This window comes from Centroberyx gerrardi, chromosome 15 (assembly GCF_048128805.1).
Source record: "Centroberyx gerrardi isolate f3 chromosome 15, fCenGer3.hap1.cur.20231027, whole genome shotgun sequence".
Taxonomy (NCBI): Eukaryota; Metazoa; Chordata; class Actinopteri; order Beryciformes; family Berycidae; genus Centroberyx; species Centroberyx gerrardi.
The window spans coordinates 29,644,127-29,671,878 of NC_136011.1; the positions used below are offsets into that span (position 1 = coordinate 29,644,127).

General features: G+C 42.3%; 1 protein-coding gene across 2 annotated transcripts in view; it reads left to right on the top strand.

Moving 5' to 3' along the window:
- Positions 1-26,518, top strand: part of nfkb2 (nuclear factor of kappa light polypeptide gene enhancer in B-cells 2 (p49/p100)) — a 26,556-nt gene extending 38 nt beyond the window's left edge. The window contains exons 1-24 of one of the 2 annotated variants that reach the window (XM_078288602.1): positions 1-61; positions 1,477-1,570; positions 7,391-7,433; positions 8,236-8,308; positions 9,189-9,229; positions 10,619-10,717; positions 11,318-11,469; positions 12,440-12,552; positions 14,614-14,772; positions 15,845-15,949; positions 16,540-16,628; positions 17,108-17,246; positions 18,046-18,165; positions 18,802-19,089; positions 19,688-19,829; positions 20,324-20,438; positions 21,886-22,093; positions 22,291-22,460; positions 22,576-22,678; positions 22,908-23,083; positions 23,776-23,857; positions 24,659-24,846; positions 26,082-26,193; positions 26,318-26,518. The exon at positions 1-61 is cut by the window's left edge and continues 38 nt beyond it. In XM_078288602.1, coding sequence (XP_078144728.1) covers positions 1,554-1,570; positions 7,391-7,433; positions 8,236-8,308; positions 9,189-9,229; positions 10,619-10,717; positions 11,318-11,469; positions 12,440-12,552; positions 14,614-14,772; positions 15,845-15,949; positions 16,540-16,628; positions 17,108-17,246; positions 18,046-18,165; positions 18,802-19,089; positions 19,688-19,829; positions 20,324-20,438; positions 21,886-22,093; positions 22,291-22,460; positions 22,576-22,678; positions 22,908-23,083; positions 23,776-23,857; positions 24,659-24,846; positions 26,082-26,193; positions 26,318-26,397 — 2,814 coding nt within the window. In that variant the 5' untranslated portion in view covers positions 1-61; positions 1,477-1,553 and the 3' untranslated portion in view covers positions 26,398-26,518. Of the gene's footprint in view, positions 62-1,476; positions 1,571-7,390; positions 7,434-8,235; positions 8,309-9,188; positions 9,230-10,618; positions 10,718-11,317; positions 11,470-12,439; positions 12,553-14,613; positions 14,773-15,844; positions 15,950-16,539; positions 16,629-17,107; positions 17,247-18,045; positions 18,166-18,799; positions 19,090-19,687; positions 19,830-20,323; positions 20,439-21,885; positions 22,094-22,290; positions 22,461-22,575; positions 22,679-22,907; positions 23,084-23,775; positions 23,858-24,658; positions 24,847-26,081; positions 26,194-26,317 lie in introns of both variants that reach the window. The other variant, XM_078288603.1, reaches the window with a different exon arrangement.
- Positions 26,519-27,752: the final 1,234 nt, after the last annotated feature.

The window sequence follows — 27,752 nt, forward strand, 5'->3', positions numbered from 1 at the left end:
AACCGACCAAACCCAGCGGAACACACACACACACACTGACCGGACTTCACGCTTCAACAAGGTAAAAATTAATCTGCATAATAGTTATCGATGATATCGATCAGGCTGCAGGACAAACTGAAGTCTCTGATCTGTTCTGTTCTGTTCCTGCAGTTCACAGCTGATCTGAGGCTCCTGTTCAGCCTCACAGGATGCAGCTGATAGATAAATAATAAGAAGAATAAATAACTAAATTATTGTTTTTATGTTGCAAAACACTGAAGGTTTCAGCGGCAGCAGGTTAACAGCTGGAGGGGATTTTCCCTTCATGCAGAATTAAAAACCTCCAGTTTGTGACGCACAGATCTGAGATGAAATGAAATGATGAAATGATGAAATGATGAAGTGAAGTTTGATCAGGAAACAGTTTGAGGACAGAGAGAAGAGAGCAGAGATTACACAACCAGCAGGAAAACTACTGACTGAACTCTGAGGAAGACTGTGTGTCTGGTAGCTTAGCTCTACTCTACTCTATTCTATTCTATTCTATTCTATTCTACACAGAGGCACAAACGTGTAGGAAGTCAGCATCCACCAGTCAAATGATGATAAAATCTTGAATTTGGTTGGTAAATGTTTCTACCGGCCAGTTTAACAGCCTTCATTAGAGTCCAGTTCTATTCTAAATATCTAATTGGCTGCTGAAATAGTAAAAGATACTTTACTGTACACTTCCAGGGAATCTGCAGGTTTCAGAAAGAAATATTTTAAGACGTTTAAGATGTTTTTATTGCTATCTGGGACTGAATTTAACAACAATTTAAAAACCAAAAAGACAGAAACAAAGCTGAGCAGTCTGATTCTGACTGAACAGACTGGTGGAATCTAGCAGTGAAATAGTTTGTCTCCTCCCCTGTATTATAATAATAATAATAATAATAATAATAATACACTTTATTTGTATGTCACCTTTCTTAACAGTGATACAAACTGCTTCACAAAACAAGTTCAGAACACAGCAGCAAATCAGAATAAAAACACAAAGAAGGATCAGAAAACTAAAAAAAGTAAATTATGAGGGAAAAAAGAAATAAAGTCAAACAGTAAAACCAAATGAGGGCTTAAGTTTTAAACTGTGAACGTCCCGAACCAGACAGCTGGCAGGTTCGGTCCCTGGAGCAGAACAGCACTCTAATGATATAATAGAATCTAATAGAATCCGTTGTGTATAATACAGAAAGTAGTAGAATCAGTGTGTTTGTTTGTGTTGAAACTGAAGTGAAACGCAGCAGAAGCTGATTCAGATCGAGCGGAGGGAAATCGAGGATTGTCCCCGAATTATCATCATGAAGGCACTGGAAATTCCCATGTTGCTGTTCTGCATCACACACACACTCACACACACACACACACACACACACACACACACACTCATGAATGAACTGAACATCCATAGGAAAAACCCCGCAGGACTAACAGCAGCTTTCTCCTGTTGCAGGGAGCTGAACCTGGCTCTTCGTCATCATCTTCATCGTCTGCATCATCTTCATCATCTTCATCACTCCTGATGCATCATGGCCGGAGCGCTGAGGTACGTCTCCTCTGTTTATTAAAGGGAGAGTCTGTGTTTGGTTTTGGTGGGTGCGTCCGTCGGCGGCCTGCGTGCGGCCTGTCAGAGGGCCTGGAGCCACATATTGAGCCGCTCCCCGCCTGCAGGAGTGAGGCAGCTGTTAGATGACAGAGTGACATCAGAGTTTTCTCCTGTAAGGTTTGACAGGCAGGAGGTTTTGGGGATTTCAGTTCTGATTCACATCTTTCCCTGTTTTTATCTCTGCTGCTTATTGAAGCTGTTATGGATCATAAATGAAGTAAATATTAATATCCATCTAATATTGTTAATCATATACGATACGATGTGATTCGATACGTGATCTGAGTTCAGGATCAATCCAACCAGGATACGATGTGATCAATAAAAGTTCAGGGACAACAAAGTCTGACTGTGCAATTCTGTTTATTTCTGAGACTCAAATCTTTCCAGCGATGCCATTGGCTGCTAGAATGTAAACAACAATTTAAAAATGTCATTACAAAGTGACAATAATATAATTTGGATGGAGAGCTTGTGAAACTGTGATGGTCAAGAGTCTCATTAGTGATTACTACAGCAGAATAACATGGAGCTGATATCACCATTCATGTTCCTGACAGCAGAATAACATGGAGCTGATATCACCATTCATGTTCCTGACAGCAGAATAACATGGAGCTGATATCACCATTCATGTTCCTGACGGACTGACATGTTTTGTATTGAGATTTATTGAATTTAGAGATATATATCGTCCCGTCACTATTGTTTATGTGTTGGAGGGTTTTGGGATCATGCTCAATTATCTGATTTAAATTCACAATTTCACACATTTGCTGCAGTTTGTTTTCTTTGGTCTGAACCAGACAGGAAAAGTCGACTTTGTTGTGTTTCTGTATTTGGTTCGTTTAGCTTCAAACTGACCAATCACAAGCCAACCAGGGCTTGTAAACAAAAGTCACATGACTCACAGCAGCTTGTTGATTGGACAGAGTTTGAACCTGTCATCCTGCAGGTCAGAGACTAGACCTCCTGTCACTTTATCTGACTTGATGGACTTGTCTGTCTCTTCTTCTGTGGTGTTCATACCAGTTCAGAACACATGAAGAAACAGCTGAATATGAGCATCAGTCCAGACTTCATGTTGTTCTGCTAGGCTTTCCGTCTCCTTCTACCCATAATCCCTTGTGTTTCGGGCTGGTTTCCTGTAGTTGGAGTTGCAGTTCTCTTGTTGGAGGACTGAGACTCTCGCTGCCACCAGAGGTCAAAGGTCATTGTTCACCTGGACAAACTGATCAGAACCTGCTGGCTGTTGAACGCTTTAAACATCCAGTGTGGTTGTTATGTTCCAGCTGAAGCTGCAGCAGCTTCACAGAGCTGAGACAGCGGGTGCTGAGGAAGAGGAGGAGAGAGCTTAGAGGAGAACTCCGGTTAGTTTCAACACAATCCACCGTCATGATGCCAGAAACCAGGAACATCAAGCCCATGCAGGTTGGAAGTAAGCGGGGCGATGCTTCACTGCTCTCCTCTGCTCAGACAGAGAAACTTCACACACAAACTGAACCTGAAGGGATTAAAGAGACGATGATGGGAAACATTCCCGACCACAAAACCAACGGGAGTGACGCACTGGAGAAAGTCTGGTTCTACTGAGTGGGAAAAGTCACACACACACAGGTGTATTGTTGCTCATTTTCAAGGAAAAGATTTTAAAAAGTAATATTAAAGGTGTAGTTACCCAAAATGTTACTTTTCTTCTTCAGTCTCACTCTCTGTGATAAAATGGAGCTTTTGGCTGCAGCATTTTCTATAGTGAAACAGTTCAGAGAGCTGCTGGGCGAGCGAGCTTCACTCCACACTGGAGAGAGAGAGAGAGAGAGAGTACAACTCGGTTTTCGTGGTCGGGTTTGATTCCCAAACTGGGGTCCTGGGACCTGCAGGGGTCCCTGAGAGGGTTCCAGGGGTCCACAGGAACAGTTTAAAGTGGTAATCCTTGAGTTCCTCGTTTGTTTTTTTTATCCAGTTTTTATCCTGCACTGCTCTTCCCACAGATCACCTGTCAATCAAACAGTGTGGGCGGAGCTTGGATTTCCTGTTGCTGCAGTTTGCGTTTCTCTTTTTTCTGTCTGTTCAGCCATGGTGGCTATCACTGCTCATGCTAACTACCCAGTTCTTCTTCTTCTTCTGTTGATTCCAAACAAACCGGAAACGTAAAACGCATCACTTCCTGTGTGGCAGGAAAGAGTGACCAGACACCGGCTGTTCAGAACAGACAGAGGAGAAGATTTATGAACTGATAGAGGCTGGATCACTGTTGGGTTAGAGAGAGAGAGAGAGAGAGAGAGAGAGAGAGAGAGAGAGAGAGAGAGAGAGAGAGAGAGGACCAGACAGATGGAGAGTTAGAGGGAAATATCACATGAATAGTTTAATTTCCCTCAGTAGACGTTCGGCTTCCTGAGACTAAGTCTCATCAAACACGGCTCTGCGGCCTGATGTCAATCTATTTTGGCTTCCTTGATATTAAATTTGAATTTTTTGGTTCTGAGAAACAGAAGCAGTTTATTTTCCGAGTTCAATGAATATACAGGAATCGGTGTTTGTGATTGGCTGCCTCAGTGTTTTGGTTCTTTTAGGTAAAACTGGACTGTTTTACTCTGTTGTTTCTGAATCAGTTTGATCAGAAAGCGTCCTGCAGCAGTGGAGGAAAAAGTCCTCAAATACTTTACTTCAGTAAAATATTTGAGGACTTTTTCCTCCACTGCTGCAGTTTCCTCCACTACTGCTGCTAAAAGTTTCCTTCAGTAAAAGTCTAGAAGTATCAGCAGTAAAATGAACTGAAGTATGAAAAGTAAAAGTCGTCATTCTGTCAGAGAGTTAAATTATTGAAGCATGAACCTGTCAGAAGTATTTTAATGTTTTAATGTATGTTAATGATACTGTTGGAGTTTAAACTCTAACAATGCAACATATTTTATGAGCTTATCGTATGTTTTCATGTAACAGCTTATTATGCAAAGTAACTAGTAACTGCAGCCGGCAGATAAATGTAGAGGAGGAGAAGTAGAAAGTCTGAAGAATGGAAAAACTACAAGTACAGTACTTGAGTAAATGTACTTAGTTACTTTCCCCCTCTGTCCTGCAGTAACAGATTAAACCTGCAGTTGATTTTAGGGACCTTAGGGACAGGAAGAGGCCGGCATTAAGAAACATTAGGAAACATTAGGAAACATTAGGAAACATTAGGAAACATTAGGAAACATTTAGAAACATTTAGAAACATTTAGAAACATTACATCAGCTGTTTCAAAGAAGCAGAAAAAGCCCCCAGCCGGCAGGTAAGGTCGGAGGTCGGTGATTTAAAGACAGAAACCCCGAGGGCAAACTTCCCCCTCGGGTTTTTTTCTTGCATGTCTGGTGGGAAACAGAGCGCTGGACAGGTACATTTATTGATCAGGAGACAGGAGGGGGGGACAGGAGGGCGGGTGCGGGGGCAGGGGGGCAGGAGGGGGGGGCGGGGCGGGAGGGGGGGGGGTGGGGGGGGCGGGAGGGGCCGTCCCGTCCCGTCTGAGCTGAGACAGGAGGTCGCTGTTACAGCAGGAGAGGCGACGATTCAGATCAGGAGTTTGATTCAAATTGTGTGACATTGTTCGCCTGAGGCGGACTTTCCTGAGCTTTTGTTTTACAGCCGAGAGTCAGAGGAAGTGGATTCAACACAGAAAACCACCTAGAAAGACAGAGAGAGAGAGAGAGAGAGAGAGAGAGAGAGAGAGAGAGAGAGAGAGAGAGAGAGAGAGAGAGAGAGAGAGAGACTAAACAAACTCCACTCTGACTGGATTTATCTGAAGATGCAGTGTGAGGTGAATTTTATCGTCTTACTTCATGCTGCTGAGTGTTTCTGTGTTTCTGTTGATTCCAGCTGATGTGTTTGTCTTATTTACAGCAGTTTCTCGCTGTATGAATACACAGTATTTATTATTATCAGTATTATCTGTAAAGGACTGACAGCAGAAGGACGGAGCGAGGCGGAGGAGCTTTATAGATTCATTTCACATGTTTTATTCTCCTGTTGGATATTATATTTATTATGTTTACTGGTCTGATCCTTCTGACGCTGTTTTGAGATGTCAGCTGTTTTTACTGGTTTTTAAGTCTTGTTTTTGTTTATTTGTTTGTGCAATGCTTTATAGTAACAACAAGTTAGTAATAATAATAATTGTTATATAATGGCACTTTTCAAAACACAGTAACAAAGCGTTTTACAAAGAAATAAAAAGAACAAAAACCAGCAAAATCGACAGTAAAAACGATGACAGAAAGTAAAGAAATATAAAAGCAAGAAATATAAAAAATAACTTACTAACATTAATAAAAGTTTATAAAAGTAGATTTTAAGAGATGATTTAAAAGATGAAAGTGATTTCTTACTCGGTTTTTAAAAGTGCAAGGGTTCCTCCAGGGTTCTCTGGTTAGGGTTCTAGTTCTATATGGAACCACTATGACAAAAGAACCGGTTGATTGGTTAAAAAATACAAAAAAAAGGAGGTAAATCAGAATAATTCTTAAAAGGTTATTTTCATTCTGCTGGTTCAGAACATTTCTGAAAGGGTTCTTCACAGGACCATAAAGCGTTCTGCTGCGGTACAAACCTAAAACCATTTTCTGGTTCTAGGTAGAACCGTTTTTGTTAAGAGTGTACACAGAAAGAGGAGGGTTCTCCTTTTTTGGTTAAGCTTCTGTGTAGAACGGTCGCTTGGTGCTACAGAGAACCTGAAAGCGTCATCTTTTCAAATCTCTTCTTAAGATTGATTTTTATACTTTATTTGATTTTATATATTAATTTGTCTTTCTTTCTTATTTGTTTTTATCTTTTTTTTAATATCATTTGCTTCCGTTTCTGTTTCAGTTTTTTCAAAGCATGTTGTAAACTCAGTTTGTAGATAAGTGCAATATAGATAAAGTTTATTATTATTATCATTTATTAAATCTTTACAGCACCATTAAGGGTTCTGCCATAGTACAAACCTAAAGAACCATTTTCTGGTGCTATATAGAACTGTAATGCTAGTTCAGGTCTGAAGAACCCTGTCAGGGTGCTGAGGGGAACCGTGTGTGTTCAGAGTGTTGAACACAGAGATGTAACGCAGCGTGTGATGTCACACGCCGCGCCGCGCCGCGCTGAGCTGAGCTGGAATTCTGGGGGTTTTCCTCCGCTGGTGTTTTTACTCTCTGATCCACTTCCTGGAAGTGACTGCAGTTAGAGAGAGAGAGAGAGAGAGGGAGGGGTAGAACGACAGAGAGAGAGAGACAGACAGAGACAGAGAGGTAGAAACAGAAGAGAGAAGGAGAGAGAAGGGGGAGAAAGAGAAGGAGGGGTAAAACTACAGCGAGAGAGAGGAAGAGAGAGAGGTAGCAAACAGAAGGACAGAGAGAGAAAAAAAAGGAGAGAGAGAGAGAGAGAAACAGCATTGAATTGCAGCCTCTCGTTGATCCTGCAGGTCAGTTATGTGAAAACGAAACTACTGTGTGTGTGTGTGTGTGTGTGTGTGTGTGTGTGTGTGTTGTTCTGCAGTCTGTTTTTCTGTCGTTTTGTTTTGTTCTCTTCTGTTTTGTTTTGTTCTGTTGTTTCTTCCTCTCCGTCTCTCTGGAGTTTCAGCTTGGTGTTCAGAAGGGATTTAAAGTGAGTCAGGTCAGACATGATGCTGACTGCAGACTGCTACTTCCTGTATGTGTGTGTGTGTGTGTGTGTGTGTGTGTGTGTGTGTGCGTGTGTCTTCATAAGGTTTGCAGGACTCACTGTTGTTTCTTGTGTTTCTCCTCCAGGATCAGTGAAGCTCAGTACAACATGAGCGTCTATGACAATGAGGTGAGTCGCTTTATATTAGAACATTTAACATTTTATATATGTTGCCATGAAGAGGCTTTACAGTTTCCTGTCCAACCTGCTGCAGCAGCTGAGTCTCATGATGGAGGAACATGTAGAACTGTGTGTTAGTTAATAAAGTGTAAATCTGTAGAACTGTGTGTTAGTTAATAAAGTGTAAATCTGTAGAACTGTGTGTTAGTTAATAAAGTGTAAATCTGTATGAAGCAGCTAGAAGCAGAGAGCAGCTGAGTCAGCTTGTTGTGGTGTGGCTGTAGATCCATTCAGTAACGTTCTCAGTAAAAGTGAATAGTGTGATAAGGTGGATTTGGTTACTGTGACACAGTAAACTGTCTTGTCTTTAGCCCTAGTCTCTACTCCAAAACACTCTGAGTTGTAGCTTGAGAAGAGTCAGCTCAGTTAACCTGAACAAACTGTTAGCTAGCTAACTAGCCGGCAAACACGCTGATGTTAATGTGAACATGCTAACGCTAGCCGCTACTAGCTACGTTAGCTAGTGTGCTAATCAGATGTGTTAACAACAAGACGGTGATGTTAGCTGACCAGATACTATGGTTAGCTAGCTAACAAGCTGACATTATCTAAACACTAAATCAATCAGATGGATCAGTGATGAAATGATCAGTTCAGTCAGAAACAGACAGAAATTAACCGTCTGTTCAATTCTGTTGAGACGACAGAAACACAGTCAGCTGTTCAGAGCTGAAGACCTCCAACATGGCCGCCAACGTCCACAAAATGACAGATGTTGCGTTCTATCTAAAATACCTTTCCTTCTTCCCAGCTGTTTATGAATTTGACGTACGACTACATCCCTCCAACGGACATAAAGACAGAACCCTACATACCTGAGACAGGTAAGAAGTCACATGTTCACAGTAACAGTAAAAGTATTAAAGCGCTGAGTAAGAAGTAGAGAGTAAGAAATAGTAAGAAACAGAAGATCCGGACCTCGGGTTTGGTTCCCCCCTCAAGACTTCAAGACTTTCTAGAACCTCCTTTAAGGACCAGTACCTGCTTGTACTTGGGGACAGAGACTTAAACTCTCTAGAACCTCCTGCTGGTACCTGAGAACCTAGATTTTCTAGAGCCTTTCTCAAATCAACAGTACCTGTAAGTACCTGGGAACCTAGACCTACAATTTGTAGAACTTGCTCAAAGGGACGGTACCTGGAGCCCTAGAGCTAGACTTTCAAGAACCTTCTTAAACAGACAGCACCTGCTAGTACCCGCAAACCTAGATCTAGACTTTCTGAAACCTTCTGGAATCTAGATCTAGATTTTGTAGCATCTCCCACCAGTACCTGGAAACGTAGAACTACAAGTTCTAGAACTTCCTCAAAGGAACAGTACCTGCGAGTACTTGGGAACCTAGACCCGGACTTTCTTGAACCTCTTCTAAGTAACTGGAAACTGAGACCTAGACTTTCCACCACCTCTGTAAATGGACAGTACCTGCTAGTACCTGAGAACCTGGAGCTACAATTTCTAGACCTTACTCACAGGGACAGCACCTGGGAACTATTCTAAAAAAAATGTAAATCATATTTGTCTGGTGAAATAGTGAAAGCTGCTGGTGAACTTTCGAAACCATCAAAAACGTTTGTTTTCTACCCAGTTGAATGTCTCTTGACATCAACTGAAACTACTATAAGAGTGAAATGAATTGAAACGAATGAAAAAGAGTTAATTAAGTGACTGGCCAGGTCATTAACTGCAGATATATTTCTGTTTCAGCTCATGGTCCTTATATTCAAATCATTGAGGAGCCCAAACAGGTAAGCCTGACGATTACATCCTTGTACAATCAAGTTTGTAATAATTCTACAAACTAATTTACATTTACACTTTATTCTCTGAGCTGACACTTAGGTCAGAATAAGCTTCAGTTCCTAGATCACCAGCATTACAAGCAACCAATAGTAAGGCGGTCAAGGGTCAGAGGTCACAGCACCCTGACAACAGGTGGAACAAATATAATAGTAGTTACTAGGTAGAAATAAGAACCAGGGAGAATTGTTTTAACCAAAGAGAGAAGAGGATGTAATGAAAATAGTCTTTGATTATTTAACTAACTGCTCAGTCTGTACATCCACTCGTTGCATAAGCCGGGTTCTTCTTTCTCTTCATAGCAAAACTGTTTGATTTACATACCGACAGACAGTCACTCCAGACACTGTGTGCTTTGTCCCAGCGGCTCTCTGTAATCAGATGACCTTTAGCAGTTGAGTAGGGAAGGAGCGGTAGAAATTCCCTAACGTTCTCCAGGTAGACGCAGCCGGTCTCCCTGCCCTGCAGAACCGTCAAGTCAGTCCCGCACTATGACTGCTGGGAAAACCCTGGATTAAGGAAGTGGCTGTTACAGTAACTAGTAAACAGACGAGTGGAGGGGATTCACACTGTGTTGGTGTGTGTTCGTGTGTTGATATCTGTCCCTGAGAGCCGCTCGCTCTGACAAGCATTAGAAAATGAGACAAGTCCTCTAAAGTGAGGCCAGTTGGATGGCTGTCATATTGATACGGTCATTTTTAAATTAAATTAAATTAAATTAAATTTAAGTTTAGTTTATGCGTCATTATGATGGATTTTTTGCTGTTTCTTTTTATTGCCAATTTGTTAATATCATTGTAACTTATGTTTTGAAAAGTGCTACATAAATTAATTATTCTTATTATTAATTCTTATTCTTTTTCTTATTATTATTATTATTATTAGTAGTAGTAGTAGCAGTACCAGGAGTAGTGGTAACAGCAGTAATAGCAGCAGTTGTAATAGTAATAGTAATAGTAGTAGTATCAGTAATAGTAGTAGTAGTATCAGTAATAGCAGTAGTAGTAGTAGTAGCAGTAGTATTAGTAGTAGGGTCATTTTAAGGTTAAGACTGTGGGTTATGTTATAATAATTCAAATAATAAGAGTAAGAATGAGTATAATTTTATGTGTAAAGCACTTTCCAAAACAAAGTTTCAAAGTGCTTTAGAGGAAACTAATCAGGTGCTGAAGAGCTGAAACATTTCAGACAATACAGACAGTCACAGATCACATGTACAGACTGTAGGAGGCAGCGACAGCTGCATAACATCAGAAAATAATACATAATTCTACAGTTTTAAACTAATAGCTATCAAATGCAAATTCATAAAACTGTATGTGTGTGTGTGTGTCCAGAGGGGGTTTCGTTTCCGTTATGAGTGTGAGGGTCCGTCCCACGGCGGGCTCCCAGGAGCCTCCAGTGAGAAGAACCGGAGAACCTACCCAACTGTAAAGGTGAGTCACAGTAACTGCTGTCTGAAACCGGTCTCCATTCAGACCCTGTGGGGGGGGGGGGGGGGGGCAAACAGTTCGCCCCAAAATGATAAGAAGACAACCACAACTGCTTCAATTTATCAGGGAAGCTAGCTAGCTTACTAGTTAGTAAGCTACTAGCTAGCCATAGGTTAGCCTCTGGTAGCTAGAGATAATGGGCCGCATATATTAAAATATGAACTAATCCCTCTGGATTCTTGAGGTCCATTTGTTTCTAATATGTTTTGCTAATATGTTTTTTGAGTATTCAAAATGGCCGCCGTGTGAATAAGGTCAAATGAAGTCACGACCACAGTGAGTTAGCTGCTGCAGCTCCGTCCGTGAACTGAATGAGGTCATCGTTAAAGACTCACTGTTGTCCAGGAAGGAAAAAGACATTTTGATATAAAAATACAAGAAAATAAACATTTTGCAATTTTTGGGGCATTTATTGTTAAATATATACAGTATATGTTATATTAAATTAAATTTGCTAAAAACATGAGAAGTTTTTCATGTTGTCTCACTCTCCCTGTCTCTCTCCCCCCCCCCCCTCTCTCTCCCCCCCCCCCCCCCCCCCAGGTTAATAACTACGTGGGTCACGCCCGGGTGGAGGTCCAGTTGGTGACCCACATGGACCCACCCCGCGTGCACGCCCACAGCCTGGTGGGGAGGCAGTGCACGGAGAACGGCACGTGCACGCTGGACGTCGGCCCCAACGACCTCACCGCCTCGTCAGTATCCAATCAGATCGCAGCTGGAAAATTTGATCATGTCTGACTTTTTTACATTTAGATATTAGTCATTTAGCTGACTCACTTATCCAGGGAGACTCCACTGAGGGCAACAGCAGAATAAACTTCAGTTCCTAGATCACCAACATAGTCAAAGGTCAGAGGTCACAGCAGCCTGACAGTAGATGGATCAAATATTCCTGTGAGCCTGGAACGATCATGATGAAGGGAAAGCGAAGGGAAAGAGACAGAAGAGCAGGGAGAAAAGGTGGAAAGTTTTTTTTTTTCATCATTATTTCTCTTTCTCTATTGAGCAACGTGAAACTCCAAAGAGGAACTGCGGTCATGATGCTGACTTCATTCCATAAACAAAACTTCCCAAAATGCAGTTTGAGAAGATCGGATGTTTTGCAACCGAGAGAACAGGAGCGACTGCAGAGGAAAAATATGACAAATCTGATTGAAGCATGACATTTAAAAACATGACAAACCTGATTCAAAAATGAACAATTGGTTCCTTGTAAAGTGTCGTCGAGCAAGGCTTCTGACCTCTGACCTCTGACCTCTGACCCCTCTGCTGAACTGTGGTTGCGTATTAAATTAAAATAAGAAACTTTAACTTTAATGAAATTTGGATCGTTGCAGCAGCAGAGAACAGGATACAGCAAAAAAACAAGAGAAGAAAAAAAGAATATAAAGACAAGGATATATTCAGAATATAGATAGATATAGAAGAATATAGAAGATATAGAATATAGTATTAAAATAAGTGAAAATATAGAGATATACAGTACGCAATATATATCAAATGAGGAAAAAATCAAGATATGAAAGGTACATGGATGTGTGTTTCTCAGAGTGAGATGTGAAGAAATAAATTCCATCATTGCATCACATGATCATTCGTGGTTAGGATAACAAACGGATAGCAAAGCTCCATAATGCTGACTGGTGATGTCACTTCCTGCAGCTTCAGTAACCTGGGGATCCTCCATGTGACCAAGAAGGGCGTGGTGGAGGTTCTGAGCAAGAGGCTGAGAGACGAGCGGCGGCGGCAGAAAGGGCTGCACTACCACTTCACAGGTACCATCATGACGATTTAGATGAAAAATAACTTGTTTTTACCTTTTTGTCGATGTTGCTGGACTGACTGTTCACCTGTTCACCTGTACAGGACAAAAAAACACCTCAAAAAATGTTTTATATCAAACATTTTATATCAAAATGAACAGAGTGTCTCTTTCCGGTAAACAGCACATTTCTGTTCATCCTGCACTCGGGGGCGGAGACAAACATTTCATCTAATGAAATAGTGATAACCGGAGGTGGAGACTCGAGTCACATGACATGGACTCGAGTCAGACTTTTAATTGCTTGAGACTTGACTTGATGCATGAAGAGAAGACTTGAGACTTGACTTGACTTGGGTTCTGGTGACTTGGGACTTGACTCTGACTTGTACTTTGATGACTTGAAAAGGTTTCTAAAGTCTTGACTTGAGATCTTGTGTTTGTGTAAATGACTTAGATTGAAAGTGATGAGATTTGTTCCAGCGGACGACTGAATTTAAATTCTGTTTTCTGAATTTGTATGGAATGATTGAATTTATTGAAGTTGAAACTGATTATAGAAATCAAACTCATGATGCTCTTACCAAGTTTTTATCCTATTAAAACCATATTGCATTGAAAAGTCCTAGATATTTAGTTTTCTTTAAGATATTAAATTGATACTGGACTCTTGATTTGTTCTGACTTGACTTGCTGTTCTACATTTAGACTTGAGACTTGACTTGAGACTTGACTTGAGACTTGTGCCTCAAGACTTGGGACTCGAGCAAAGTTGACCGTTGGAGTTATTCCTTCAACTCCCCGCTGTTTTTTTCCCAGCATGCAGCTCAGTTCAGCTGCAACATGGACGAAGGAGTGTTTTGTTTTTTGGCCGCTTCACCTGAAACTCTTTTCCCAGACGGAGCGACGGAGGCGGAGAATATTCCTCCACAACCACTTCATCCATATCTCATTAATATTCAAATAAGCCCCTCCTACTGACGCTTCCCGCCCTAACTTCCTGTTCCATTCAGAAATATGTGAACACGTGGAAGCAGATCACGCTCTGCATGACTCTTCATGGCTCTTTAAAGTCACTGTGATGTTTTTCTGAACGTCGCCTGGTCAGGAGGAGGAAAATGATGCTTCAGTTGATTTAAAGTGGCAGTAAGTCATCTGTGACTTTAATCTCCCTCTGCTGGCAGCCAGTAGGAATTACAACAACACTGACAGATCTCTGCCACAGCTTACGGTGGCCTGTAATGGACACAAGTAATAAAGTCACAGTTTCAAAATATAAAGGAGTAAACTAGCTCATTGGAGCAGAGATCCAACTGAAACATCTAGTGAAGAGGTGATTTATCACAATGCTAAATACTGGAATAATAAAACTGCTTTGGCTTTTGCTTTTTCGGCTGAAATTTGAACTGAAATTTTCACATGTGAAGCTATAATATGTGTCACAAAGCCACATGTGAATTTGACATTTTCGTATGTGATTGTCTTTAGGACGTTATGTGGCTGAAAACCACTGGTTGAGTCGGTTACAGTGATGTAACAAATTAAGTGAATAAAAAAACCCAGGGGCTTTTAAAAATATCTAAAAATATCTTCAAAGAATCAGGTCAGAGGCTGGATGTTCCTCAGCTGGATGCACTTTGGATAAAAAGGTTCCTCTGGAAATCCTTTTGGAAAAGAGAGAGAACCAAGACGCTCCGACAGTCTGTTAAAAAGACTTCATTATGTCTGGCTGCTCATAAGAACTGCAGACGTTTGACTTTTCCCTTCAGTCCATTTTAAATCCATCCATCACAGAACAGATTGTGTCTCTCCATCAGCAACAGAAACTGGATCAACAGAAACTGACAAACTGTGGATCCATTCACAGTGAGAAGAGGAATCTGACTTTACTTTGTTTCTGCACTTTATTTTGTCGTTTCTAATGTTTCCAGTGAAAAGAATCTAGTTTGAACTCTGACCTCTCTCCTTTTAGAATCACATGGAAAAGATCACAGCTAACAACGTTCTCTCTCTCTCTCTCCCTCTCTCTTTCTTCCTCTCTCTCTCCCTCTCTCTCTCTCTCCCTCTCTCTCAGACGCAGAGGAGAACTCCATCCTGAAGGAGGCGAAGGAGCTGGGGAAGGTGATGGACCTGAACATCGTGAGGTTAAAGTTCACGGCCTTCCTGCAGGACAGCAACGGAGGCTTCACCAGAGCGCTGAAGCCCGTCGTCTCAAACCCGATCTACGACAGCAGTGAGTCCGGGTCACATGGTTCACCACACGGGTCACCACACGGGTCACCACACGGGTCACCACACGGGTCACCACACGGGTCACCGCCCGCCTGCTGGGACTCTGCAGGAGCTCTGAGATTAAAGTCAGAATTGTGACAATAAAGTCAGAATTCTGAGAATAAAGTCAGATTCTCAGAGATTATAGTCGGAATTTTGAGATTTAAGTCAGAATTTCAGAGAATAGTCTAAATTTTGAGATTAAAGTCAGAATTTGAGAGAAGAAAGTCAGAATTTTGAGATTAAAGTCAGAATTTCAGAGAATAGTCTAAATTTTGAGATTAAAGTCACAATTTGAGAGAAGAAAGTCAGAATTTTGAGATTTAAGTCAGAATTTCGGAGAATAGAATTTTGAGATTAAAGTCAGAATTTCAGGGAATAGTCTAAATTCTGAGATTAAAGTCAGAATTTGAGAGAAGAAAGTCAGAATTTTGAGATTAAAGTCAGAATTTCAGGGAATAGTCTAAATTTTGAGATTAAAGTCAGAATTTTCAGATCAAAGTCAAACCCTGAGATTCTGATTTTATTCTCAGAATTCTGACTTTAATCTCAGAAGTCAAATACATTTTTCACATTTGTCCCTAATCCCCTTCCGTAAACAAGAATTATCAAGAGGAATTGTTTGGAAAAATTAAGTTTCCGATTGTACAGGGAACAGTCTGGCAGCTGGTAGGTTTGTGTTAAAACATATTTATCATTATGGTTCTGCTGTAGAACATTAAAGAACGATCTGTCTGCAGTGTGACTGCAGGAGGCAAAACGAACCTGACTCACCTCCTGTCACTGTATCTGACATGATGGACTCGTCTGTCTCTTCTTCTGTGGTGTTCACACCAGTTCAGAACACATGAAAGAAACAGCTGAATATGAGCATCAGTCCAGACTTCATTTTGTTCTGCTAGGCTTTCCGTCTCCTTCTACCCATAATCCCTTGTGTTTCGGGGCGGTTTCCTGTAGTCGGTTGGATTAACGGTTCTCTTGTTAGAGGACTGAGTTATTTGCGTCAATCACTCAACTTTCTGTTTGACCTGCAGAGTCGCCCAACGCCTCCAACCTGAAGATCTCTCGGATGGACAAGACCTGCGGCTCGGTGCTCGGAGGAGACGAGATCTTCCTGCTGTGTGACAAAGTCCAGAAAGGTGAGCGACGAAATCCAGACAGACTCTTATATACTTTCTGTTTTTACCTCTTTAGTCTTCCTACAGTTTTAAAAGAAGCTTCTGAAAAGCTTGTTAAGACTCATTTGTACAAAAAGACCTTTTCATGATATGATTTGTACGTTTTATGCTGAACTTTAGTATTTTATTTTGTTTTATTAGTAGTAAGATTCAAGATTTCAGGATTCAAGATTTCCTTTTATTGTTATTGTACAAGTACAACCAAATTCTTATTTGATTTGTTTTTATTTTATGTCTTCATTTTCTTTTTTTGCTGTTTAATTTCTTTGTGGCCTGTTTGTGAAGCACTTGGTAACGTCTGTTTGATAAAGAGCTCTGTGAATAAAGTTTATTTTATTATTATGATAAAAGCAGGGATTCAGAGTCGGCGCCGCCTGCTGTTCATTCAGTTTTATTCTGTTGTCGTTCTTGTTATTTGCATTGGCTTGTATTGATCTTTGTTGTATTGCCTGTTAAAGTGTTTGAAACGTGCTACACAAGAACAGTTTATTATCAGTGGAGAAAAGTCCCATCAGATATATCCCATCATGCCTTTCTGCTGCACGTTCCAGATGATATTGAGATCCGTTTTTACGAGGAAGACGAGGACGGAGGCTGGGAGGCTTTTGGAGACTTTTCACCCACCGACGTCCACAAACAGGTACTGTGTGTGTGTGTGTGTGTGTGTGTGTGTGTGTGTTTATATGAATGAGTCATTGTGTTTCATTTACATCAAGGAAAAGATAAACGCTGTGCAGCCTCAGCAGCTCGGCTTTCATCTGAGCAGCGGGGGAATTCTCACATTCAGCAGCAACACACATCTGATATTAACTCTGTTTCAGCAGCCAGGCTGAGTCAGAACAACAGACTGGGGGAGGGAGGCTGACACACACACACACACACACACACACACACACAGTCAAGGGTTCAGTGCCTTGCTCATGGGCTCTCTGGCAGATGTTGAAAGAGCAGAGAGTGTTATCAAAAAGAGATTGGATCATCTGAATATGAGTCAGCACTTTGTATATTTCTTAGATTTCTTCTTAAAATAGAACATTTTAAGAAGAAATCTTAGCAGTAGCAGTAGCAGCAGTACTACATTCATAGTACATCATTCTTCTTCTCCTCCTCTCTCTGCAGTATGCCATCGTGTTTAAAACTCCTCCGTACCACAGCACAGAGATCGAGCGGCCGGTCACCGTCTTCCTGCAGCTGAAGAGGAAGAAGGCCGGAGACTGCAGCGACCCCAAACAGTTCACCTACGTACCGCAGGTCCAAGGTCAGCCACTGGGAACTCTGGGAACACTGGGAACTCTGGGAAACACAGAGAAACACTGGGAAACACTAAGAAATACCCAGAAATACTGGGAAATTCTGAGAACACTGGGAAACACAATACTGTTTTACATTTACATTTTAAGCTTCAATTCCTAGATAAACAACATTACAGACAACCAGTAGTAAGGGAATGAAAGCAGTAAGAGCCCGTCTCCACTGCAGCTGTACATGAAGAGCGAGGCAGGATGCTGGAGTTTGGGTTTTGGGGTCAAAGGTCAGGGTTTTGGGGTTTTCCTCTGTGGAAACGTTAGCAGGCGCCCGGTTTCAGTCTACCTACTCAGCAGATGTTCGTTAAACAGCAGAATCACGAAAAATGGAAAACGAGATAACAAAAAAAAAGTTTGAGGGGAAGAAAAGAAAACATGTTTTGGTCTCAACAGGCTTCGTCTGTCCCACTTCTTCTTTTCTCATCTTTCGCTTTTCAATATTTCATTTCCCACGTTCTGCCTCTTTCTCTCCTCTCCTATCCTCCTTCCTTCTCTCCTCCTCCTCTGTCCTCCTTTCCTCTCCTCCTTCCTCCTCTCCTCTTCTGTCCTACTTTCCTCTCCTCTTTCCTCTCCTGCTCTTTCCTCTCCTCTCCTCCTCTCCTCCTTTCTCCTCGCTTCATCTTCATCTCCCACTCTTCTTCTCCTCCTCGTCTCTCCTCATCATCTCTCCTGTTGTTCTCCTTTTCCTTCTCCTTCCACCATCTCTCTCTCTCTCTCTCTCCTCACGATCCTCTCCTTCTCTCTCTCCTTCAGATAAAGAGGAGGTGCAGAGGAAAAAGCAGAAGCCCCTCCCCCACTACGACCCATGGAGAGGAGGAGGAGGAGGAGGAGGAAGAGGAGGAGCAGCCGGAGGGTTCGGAGGAGGAGGAGGAGGTGAGGAAACGGCAGTAACACAAATCTTCCAAGAAATCATTCATTTTTTAATCAATAATTCAATTTTCCATCAAGCAGTTATAACATTCAAAACATTTTTACATCAAAGTTTTTGTCTCTGAGAAATCAGCACCAGCTCGTTAGCATGTGTTAGCAATGCTAGTGCAAGTCAATGGGGTGTGAAACCACTGCTTTCAAAATCCCATCCAAGTGCTTTGAGACAGTTCAGTTATGTATTCTTACTATTACTACAGCTGTGGAGGTATAGATATGTATATATAAGACAGTTTTAAAAAATAATCCCTTTAAATGAAGTGTTATATGGTCAGCGGTGTGTGTTTATCAGGTATTTTACAGCAGCTTCCACTGTGACTCAGCCAATCAGGAGCGAGGACTGCAGCTACAGTATTCGGAAAAATTAAATAAGTTTCATTCCAAAATGAGAAAAGTAATATTATCATTCATTTGAAAACACTGACACCTAAAGAGACGCTTCTACAGACTGGATCCAACAGATCTTAGAGATACTGATTTTTTTCTTCTTCTAAAATCGTGTTTTGGAAATACAAGATGATTATCAGTCTGCTCACACTGGGAGAACTGGGAGCTGACAGCAGACTCTGTTTCCCTCTGCAGGATTCCAGTTCAACCAGCAGATGAACGGAACAGGAGGAGGAGCAGGAGGAGCAGGAGGAGCAGGAGGAGGAGGAGGAGGTTTCTACGCCGGAAGCTTCACTGGCTATGGAGGGGGAGGAGCTCAGATGTCAGGCTCCGCCCCTCAGACAGGGGTCACCCAGCAACAGACAGGAGGACAGACAGGAGGACAGACAGGAGGACAGACAGGAGGACAGACAGGAGGACAGACAGGAGGACAGACAGGAGGACAGACAGGTTCACCGGTACAACAGCAGCTGTTCCAGATAGGTAAGATACAGCAGTAAGGATTAAAAACCTTCACAGTAAAATATGTTTCAGACATGAACTGTGTAACAATATGAACAGAAACACTGAAAATTGAAAATTGTACGATGGGTAGTTTCAAGTCTGTTCATTTTTTCGGACCAAAGAAACAGAGCCGCTGTTTCCTCACTGTTGCCTGTCAGTGTGGAAAAGTTGATGTGACTGAACACCCATCAGCAGCCAATCACGTGCTATCTTTGCCACATGTCCCGCCTATCGCGATGTGATAGTGATGTGAACGCAGAATATATATTCTATCTACTAATGTTATTTTGGGTGCCCTGTATACATGCTGCAATTCATATGTTTTTATACTTTTCACTCATATATTTCCACTTTCTACTTTCTGGCGTTGTAGTTGTCAGTTGCGTTCTGTTCGACACCCCATCTGCCATGTTCTTATTCATATTGTCATTTTTCTTTGTTGTATCCTGTTATCTGCTGCTGCAGTGACCCAGCCTCCCCACAGGGTCATTCATGTTTCATCTAACCTAATCTAACGTAGTTCCTGAAGCCCCGGTGTGTTCAGATGAATAATCCCTCCTCTCCGGTTGTGTTCCAGCTGCCGCTCTGCACAGCCGAGCCTCGCAGAGCGCCCGGCAGACGGCCGGCGCTCTGCTGCAGTACTGCAGCACTGGAGACGTCCGGGTCCTTCTGGCCATCCAGAGACACCTGTGTGGGGTCCAGGACGACAACGGAGACACGTGGGTTTTACTAACTCATTCATTAGCTTTCTTTCTCGAGAGTGAGAACAACAACAAAAGAACGGCGAGGCGGCGTGACGGTCGACCGGTCAGCCAGGCCGCCTCCAGTTCAGACGGCTGTGTGGTCATATATCCCATAATACCCTTCAGCAAGACACAACCAAACACAGATGACTTTACAGGCTGGACTGACATCTACTGGTTAACAGCATGCCATTGCAGTTGTAATCTGCTGTTCTCTCTCTGTCTCTGTGTTTGGTTTCCCTCTGACCTGCTCCACCCCAACCACCGGATCAATATCATTTATCAAAAAATCTAAAAGTTAGGATAACAGCTTTGAACTTAGGAATTAAGAAGATAGTAGATTTTTGGTGCAATAGTGATTTTCTACATTGGTTTTGGTGGTAATACTGTAGTTTTCTGTATGTTGACAGTTTGTCAGCAGAGGTTAGCTTACCGCGTGGTTTGATGTTTCCTCCTTTGCCTTCCCACAGTCCTTTGCACCTGGCCATCATCCACCAGCAGACTGGAGTGATCCAGCAGCTGATCCACACTCTGCTCAGCAGCCAACAACACAGAGTCCTCAACACAGCCAACCACCTCCGACAGGTAAATAACTCACCTCAACACAGTAACACAGGTAACTAACTCACCTCAACACAGTAACACAGGTAACTAACTCACCTCAACACAGTAACACAGGTAACTAACTCACCTCAACACAGTAACACAGGTAACTAACTCACCTCAACACAGTAACACAGGTAAATAACTCACCTCAACACAGTAACACAGGTAAATAACTCACCTCAACACAGTAACACAGGTAACTAACTCACCTCAACACAGTAACACAGGTAACTAACTCACCTCAACACAGTAACACAGGTAAATAACTCACCTCAACACAGTAACACAGGTAACTAACTCACCTCAACACAGTAACACAGGTAACTAACTCACCTCAACACAGTAACACAGGTAAATAACTCACCTCAACACAGTAACACAGGTAACTAACTCACCTCAACACAGTAACACAGGTAACTAACTCACCTCAACACAGTAACACAGGTAACTAACTCACCTCAACACAGTAACACAGGTAACTAACTCACCTCAACACAGTAACACAGGTAAATAACTCACCTCAACACAGTAACACAGGTAACTAACTCACCTCAACACAGTAACACAGGTAACTAACTCACCTCAACACAGTAACACAGATAACTAACTCACCTCAACACAGTAACACAGGTAAATAACTCACCTCAACACAGTAACACAGATAACTAACTCACCTCAACACAGTAACACAGGTAAATAACTCACCTCAACACAGTAACACAGGTAACTAACTCACCTCAACACAGTAACACAGGTAACTAACTCACCTCAACACAGTAACACAGGTAACTAACTCACCTCAACACAGTAACACAGGTAACTAACTCCTAACTAACTCACCTCAACACAGTAACACAGGTAACTAACTCACCTCAACACAGTAACACAGGTAACTAACTCACCTCAACACAGTAACACAGGTAACTAACTCCTAACTAACTCACCTCAACACAGTAACACAGGTAACTAACTCACCTCAACACAGTAACACAGGTAACTAACTCACCTCAACACAGTAACACAGGTAACTAACTCACCTCAACACTATAACACAGGTAACTAACTCACCTCAACACAGTAACACAGGTAACTAACTCACCTCACCATAACCAACTGCCTTAGCTAACCAAGCTAACTCCTTGGTACAGACAGCCAACACTTCAGACCACTAACACACTCCTAACCAAATCCTAACCTCAACACAACCAACCACCTTAAGACACACAGACAGATACATTACTTAGTCACCATCTAACTCTTAACTAACTCCTTCACTAAGCACAGCTAGCTAACAGACTGCAGACCTCCAAGTTACACTGAACGTCTCTTCATGAAAAACTTATGCTAGCTTCTCAATAACAAACCTCTCTCCTCTCCTCCATCCTTCCTTCTCCCCCTCCCTCCCTCCCTCCCTCCCTCTCTCCAGACTCCCCTCCACCTGGCGGTGATCACCCGACAGGTGAAGGTGGTGGAGGTGTTGTTGCGGGCGGGGGCGGATCCCAGCCTGCTGGACCAAGATGGCCGCAGCCCGCTGCACCTGGCGGCGCTGGCCGGAGACGACGCGGCGCTGCGCCCCCTGCTGGCTCACCTGGGGGAACGCCACGCCCACCTGGTCAACACCGCAGACTACCATGGTGAGTCACGCCATATGGCAGTTTGTTGATATATATATATATCAAGTATATATAGAACAGAAAAGCAAAATACATTTCATTATATTATGTATTAAAATGTATTTTCAGACTGCTCAGACTCAATAGATATGTGCAGTTAAAGCTAGAAAACATATTTACGTGTCATTCTTCTGTCTCTCTCTCTCTCTCTCTCTCAGGTCTTCATCCGCTCCACCTGGCGGTGAGGAGGGGGGGTGAGCGTTGTCTTCGTCTGCTGGTGGAGGGCGGAGCTAAAATCAACGCACCTGAGCAGAAGAGTGGAAGCTCCGCCCTCCACCTGGCTGTCAGGGACAACCTGTTCAAGGTGGCCTGCTTCCTCATTACTGAGGTATGACACACACACACACACACACACACACAGCAATACACACGCAAACAGTCAGTGTGTGTAATGTTAACTTCCTTGTTGCCTGGTGTGTGTGTGTGTGTGTGTGTGTGTGCAGCTGAAGGCGGATGTGAACATGTGCACGTTTGGAGGAAACACGGCGCTCCACCTGGCGGCCGGTCTGGGCTCGCCAACCCTCTGCTCCATGCTGATCGCTGCAGGTCAGAGACGAAAAGAAGTTAATCAATCAATCTAAACTTCATTTACATATTGAGTATTTCACACATAAGGAAACTTCATTTAAAAAAAAACAAGAATAAAGACGAGCAGTAAAGATTTAAAGTCCCATCTGATTCAGCTGTCCTCTCCTCGGTCTCAGGATCAGAATAAAGTTCTTCACGATGTTCTGTGTTTAGTTCAGTGATTAAACGGAAGCTGTTTTCCTCTCAGGAGCCGATAAGAACGTGGAGAACGACGAGCCGCTCTTCTTCAGCTCCTCTTCCTCAGACGAAGAACAGGAAGAGAACGAGCCAATCAGAGAGCAGGTCAAAGCCTCGCAGCCAATCAACCCTCGCAAGAGACCGGCGTCCGGACACACGCCGCTGGACCTAGCCAAATGCCAGAAGGTACGGCGGAAAATCATTCAGATATATGAAAACACATAAAAGTGTAGTGGAATTTATGGGATATAATGTTTAATGCAATGTAGATAAAATGTTGAAATAATCAAAGTGAAGTGGAAGATAGTAAATTTATATTCAGAACTTATTTAGTGAGTTTGGATTCATGAAGTTCCATCTTTTGAGATATTGAAGGTTCAAATCTTCACGTCCTGTAGAGAAAAACTACGGAAGAGGATTAGGGCCATATGTGAAAAATGTATTTGAGTTCTGAGTTTAAAGTCAGAATTCTGAAAAAAAAGGTCAAAATTGTGAGAAAAAAGTCGGAATTTTGAGTTTTGACTTTTTTCTCAGAATTCTGACTTTAAACTCAGAACTCAAATACATTTTTCACGTGGCCCTAATCCTCTTCTGTACAAAACTAATCGTAATAACTTTTTAAAATGTATTTTTGTTACCACTTAAAGTTTTTAGAGTTACTTAAATGAAGAATTCATTTTTCTCTTAAATGTCATTTGAAACTTCCATCTTTATATTCTGCTTTCTTGAAAATATCCTGGAAAAATAATGTTTGCTCTTCTCTTTTCTCTGTTTGGATTTTCACTTTCTTGTCTCTTTACTTTTTCCTCTGCTCTCCTTTTCTGTTTTCGTCTCCTCCTCTCCTCGTCTCCTCTCCTCGTCTCCTCTCCTTCCCTCAGGTGAGGAACCTGTTGGATTCCAGACAGAGTCCCAAGTCGACTCGTCCGAGCAGCAAGAAGATCAAACCGAGCAGGAGTGAAGGTTCGTCTGCTTTAGTGAGAATACTGGAGACGCATTTTAATTAAATTACCAGAGGTGGAGACTCGAGTCACATGACTTGGACTCGAGTCCCAGTTTTAATTACTTGAGACTTGACTTGATGCATGAAGAGAAGACTTGAGACTTGACTTGACTTGGGTTCTGGTGACTTGGGACTCGACTCTGACTTGTACTTTGATGACTTGAAAAGGTTTCTAAAGTCTTGACTTGAGATCTTGTGTTTGTGTAAATGACTTAGATTGAAAGTGATGAGATTTGTTCCAGCGGACGACTGAATTTAAATTCTGTTTTCTGAATTTGTATGGAATGATTGAATTTATTGAAGTTGAAACTGATTATAGAAATCAAACTCATGATGCTCTTACCAAGTTTTTATCCTATTAAAACCATATTGCATTGAAAAGTCCTAGATATTTAGTTTTCTTTAAGATATTAAATTGATACTGGACTCTTGATTTGTTCTTACTTGACTTGCTGTTCTACATTTAGACTTGAGACTTGACATTAATGACATGGACTTGACTTGGAAATCTACATTTAGACTTGGGACTTGACTTGAGACTTGTGCCTCAAGACTTGATACTGGAGCAGAGTGGACTTGGTCACACCTCTGTTAATTACATTTAACTGTAATCAGATCTAGACACAGTCCAGATATGTTCTGCATGTTAACGCAGGTGAAAAGCAGCTATTCATGCATGATGTCAACTAAAGAAAGTGACCATGAAAATACCTTTTTGGACCCAATCAATCAATCAATCAATCACCCGTGTGTCTGTGCAGAGGCGGAGGGGGCGGGGCCGGGCTCGGGGGCGGGGCTAGACGAGGACACGCTGGCCCGGCTGGTGGAGGTGCTGAGCGTGGGAGACTTTCCCTGGAGGAAACTGGCAGAGAAGCTGGGCATGATGACGCTGACGCACCTGTACCAGGACAGTCCCACGCCCTGCCAGCACCTGCTGCACAACTACCAGGTGACTCCCACTCTGGGCTCGGCTGGTCGGCTTTTATTAGACGGCTCACAGTAGAGAGAGAGAGGAAAGACCGGGAGAGAGAGGGAGGACGTGTGACAAAGTCCTGGGCCGGATTTGAACCTGAGACGTCACACTGACACACCTCAGCCACCAATTAACAACAAGGATCTGAATTCTTTAGCTTTGTACCACAGCAGAACCCTTTATGGTGCAGAAGAACCATCTGAGAACATACGAAAGGCTCCAAACCAGCAGAATTAAAAGAACTTTTAAGAAGCACACGTTCTTTACTCTGATTGAGTCAGCATGGTTCCATACAGAACCACCAACCTAACCTTCACTTCATTTCTGTCTGTTTCTGACTGAACTGATCATTTCATCACTGATCCATCTGATTGATTTAGTGTTTAGATAATGTCAGCTTGTTAGCTAGCTAACCATAGTATCTGGTCAGCTAACATCACTGTCTTGTTGTTAACACATCTGATTAGCACACTAGCTAACGTATCTAGTAGCAGCTAGCGTTAGCGTGTTCACATTAACATCGGTGTGTTTGCCGGCTAGTTAGCTAGCTAACAGTTTGTTCAGGTTAACTGAGCTGACTCTTCTCAAGCTACAACTCAGAGTGTTTTGGAGTAGAGACTAGGGCTAAAGACAAGACAGTTTACTGTGTCACAGTAACCAAATCCACCTTATCACACTATTCACTTTTACTGAGAACGTTACTGAATGGATCTACAGCCACACCACAACAAGCTGACTCAGCTGCTCTCTGCTTCTAGCTGCTTCATACAGATTTACACTTTATTAACTAACACACAGTTCTACAGATTTACACTTTATTAACTAACACACAGTTCTACAGATTTACACTTTATTAACTAACACACAGTTCTACAGATTTACACTTTATTAACTAACACACAGTTCTACAGATTTACACTTTATTAACTAACACACAGTTCTACAGATTTACACTTTATTAACTAACACACAGTTCTACATGTTCCTCCATCATGGAGACTCAGCTGGGTGATAAAACTGTATTAAAGTTTGCATGCAGTTTATTTTATTTAAGAAGATGAACAGACAGATTCTAATTTAATCAGTTACTGGCTGTTGAAAAGCTGCATGGTAACATGAATATTAACAGAACCTCAATGAGTTAATGTATTAATTTTGTTTCTCTCTCTCTGTGTGTGTGTGTGTGTGTGTGTGTGTGTGTGTGTGTGCAGCTGGGTGGGGGTCCAGTTGAAGGTTTGGTTGAAGCTCTTCAGTCTCTCGGTCTGACAGAAGGAGTCAGACTGCTGAGGAACACCGAGCTGCGAGACGACAAACACACCGCAGGTAACACACACACACACACACACACACACACACACACACACACACACACACACACTCTCACTCACAACTCAGACACCATCGGCCACACTGACGGTGTTTTCCCTCGGTCCCTCTGTCCAATCAGACGCCACGGTCGACAGCGGCTTCGGCAGCCAACCGATGGAGGAGGAGGAGGGGGAGGAGCCGGCGCTGGCCAATCAGTGAGCGGCAGGAAGAGGAATCGAGATCGGCTTCCTGGAATTAGGATTCAAAACCAGAATCTGCTTCCCAGGACAGGAAACTGGATTTTCTCTGCCGGCCACATCCGGCTAACGGATTCCAAAAATTCACCGGCCACTTTCACTATTTTATCAGCCGACGGGCAGCAGAACAGGACGGGACTCTATTGATCGGCCCCCTGCTGAGGAGACTGATGCTGCGTTCCAGTCCGCGTGGAAAGTTGGAAATCTGCGGCCGGTCGGTCGTAGTTTCAGGCGAGGTTTGTCACGCCGCTTTCTTTCCCCGAGCGACAGCAGTTAGCAGGCCTGACCTGCTGACCCTTTAAAGTTTGTGGATTTGAGAAAAATAAAATAAGGCCTTAAAAGTTTATGAAATTTAATGGATGGCCTTGAAACTACTTGATTTTTTTTAATGAAAATATAGCGGCCAAATCCAGCAGCTCTCTGGATTAAACCCTGTGATCTGAAGCATTTCACCATCAGCAGTATGATGTCACGTTTCACCACAAAACAAAGCAATTTGGGTTCGGGTTAATCCTTAAATTTCACTAGAGCCGCCCTTAAAAGTCACTGAAAAGTCTTTGAATTCGATGTGACAGTGGGAACCAGTGACGTCAGCTCGCTAGTTGGCGTTGAATTTTATCAGCTGTAAGCTCAACCTGATCTTCCAAATTTCTACATTGAACCATTTATCATAATTTCTGGGTCATGTGAAGCTGAAAATGGAGCTGAAGTTTATTTTGAAGAAGATAAACACGTGGACAGTGAAGCGGTTTGTGTTTCCTACCTGGACCTCCGGCCTGAAGAGCCGTTCGGTCGCTTTTTTCTCCGGTAGAAACGCAAAATTTCCAAATTCCAACTCTCCATCAGACCTGGAACGCAGCACAGCTCACCAGCCGCTCTCTGTTTGAACAGCCGAATAGAATTAGAATAGAACAGGATTCTATTGATGGCTCCCTGACTGGTGGAAAAAATGTACCAACCAAAATGAAAATGTTTTCTCCTGTTTGAGCCTCTGTGGAAACGAGGCTTTGTGTTTTCTTCTGTCAGATTAGGAGCCGGCAGAAGATTATCATGTGAATGTTGTGAGTTTATAACACCATGATGATGATGATGATGATGAAGAGGATTCTCCCTCGCTCCGTTATTTTACGGATCAGATGATTTTAAGTGACTTCATGTGGTTTAATATCCGCTTCTGTTTTATCTTTCCAGAATAAATCTAGCAGAGGCTGTCTGTGTTTTTACTAATACTGTGTATTCATTTGGTTTCTCCTCTTAACCAAATATGAGCAGCCTCAAAATATTTAGCTGTAAATTAAATATTTAATCAGCATTTAA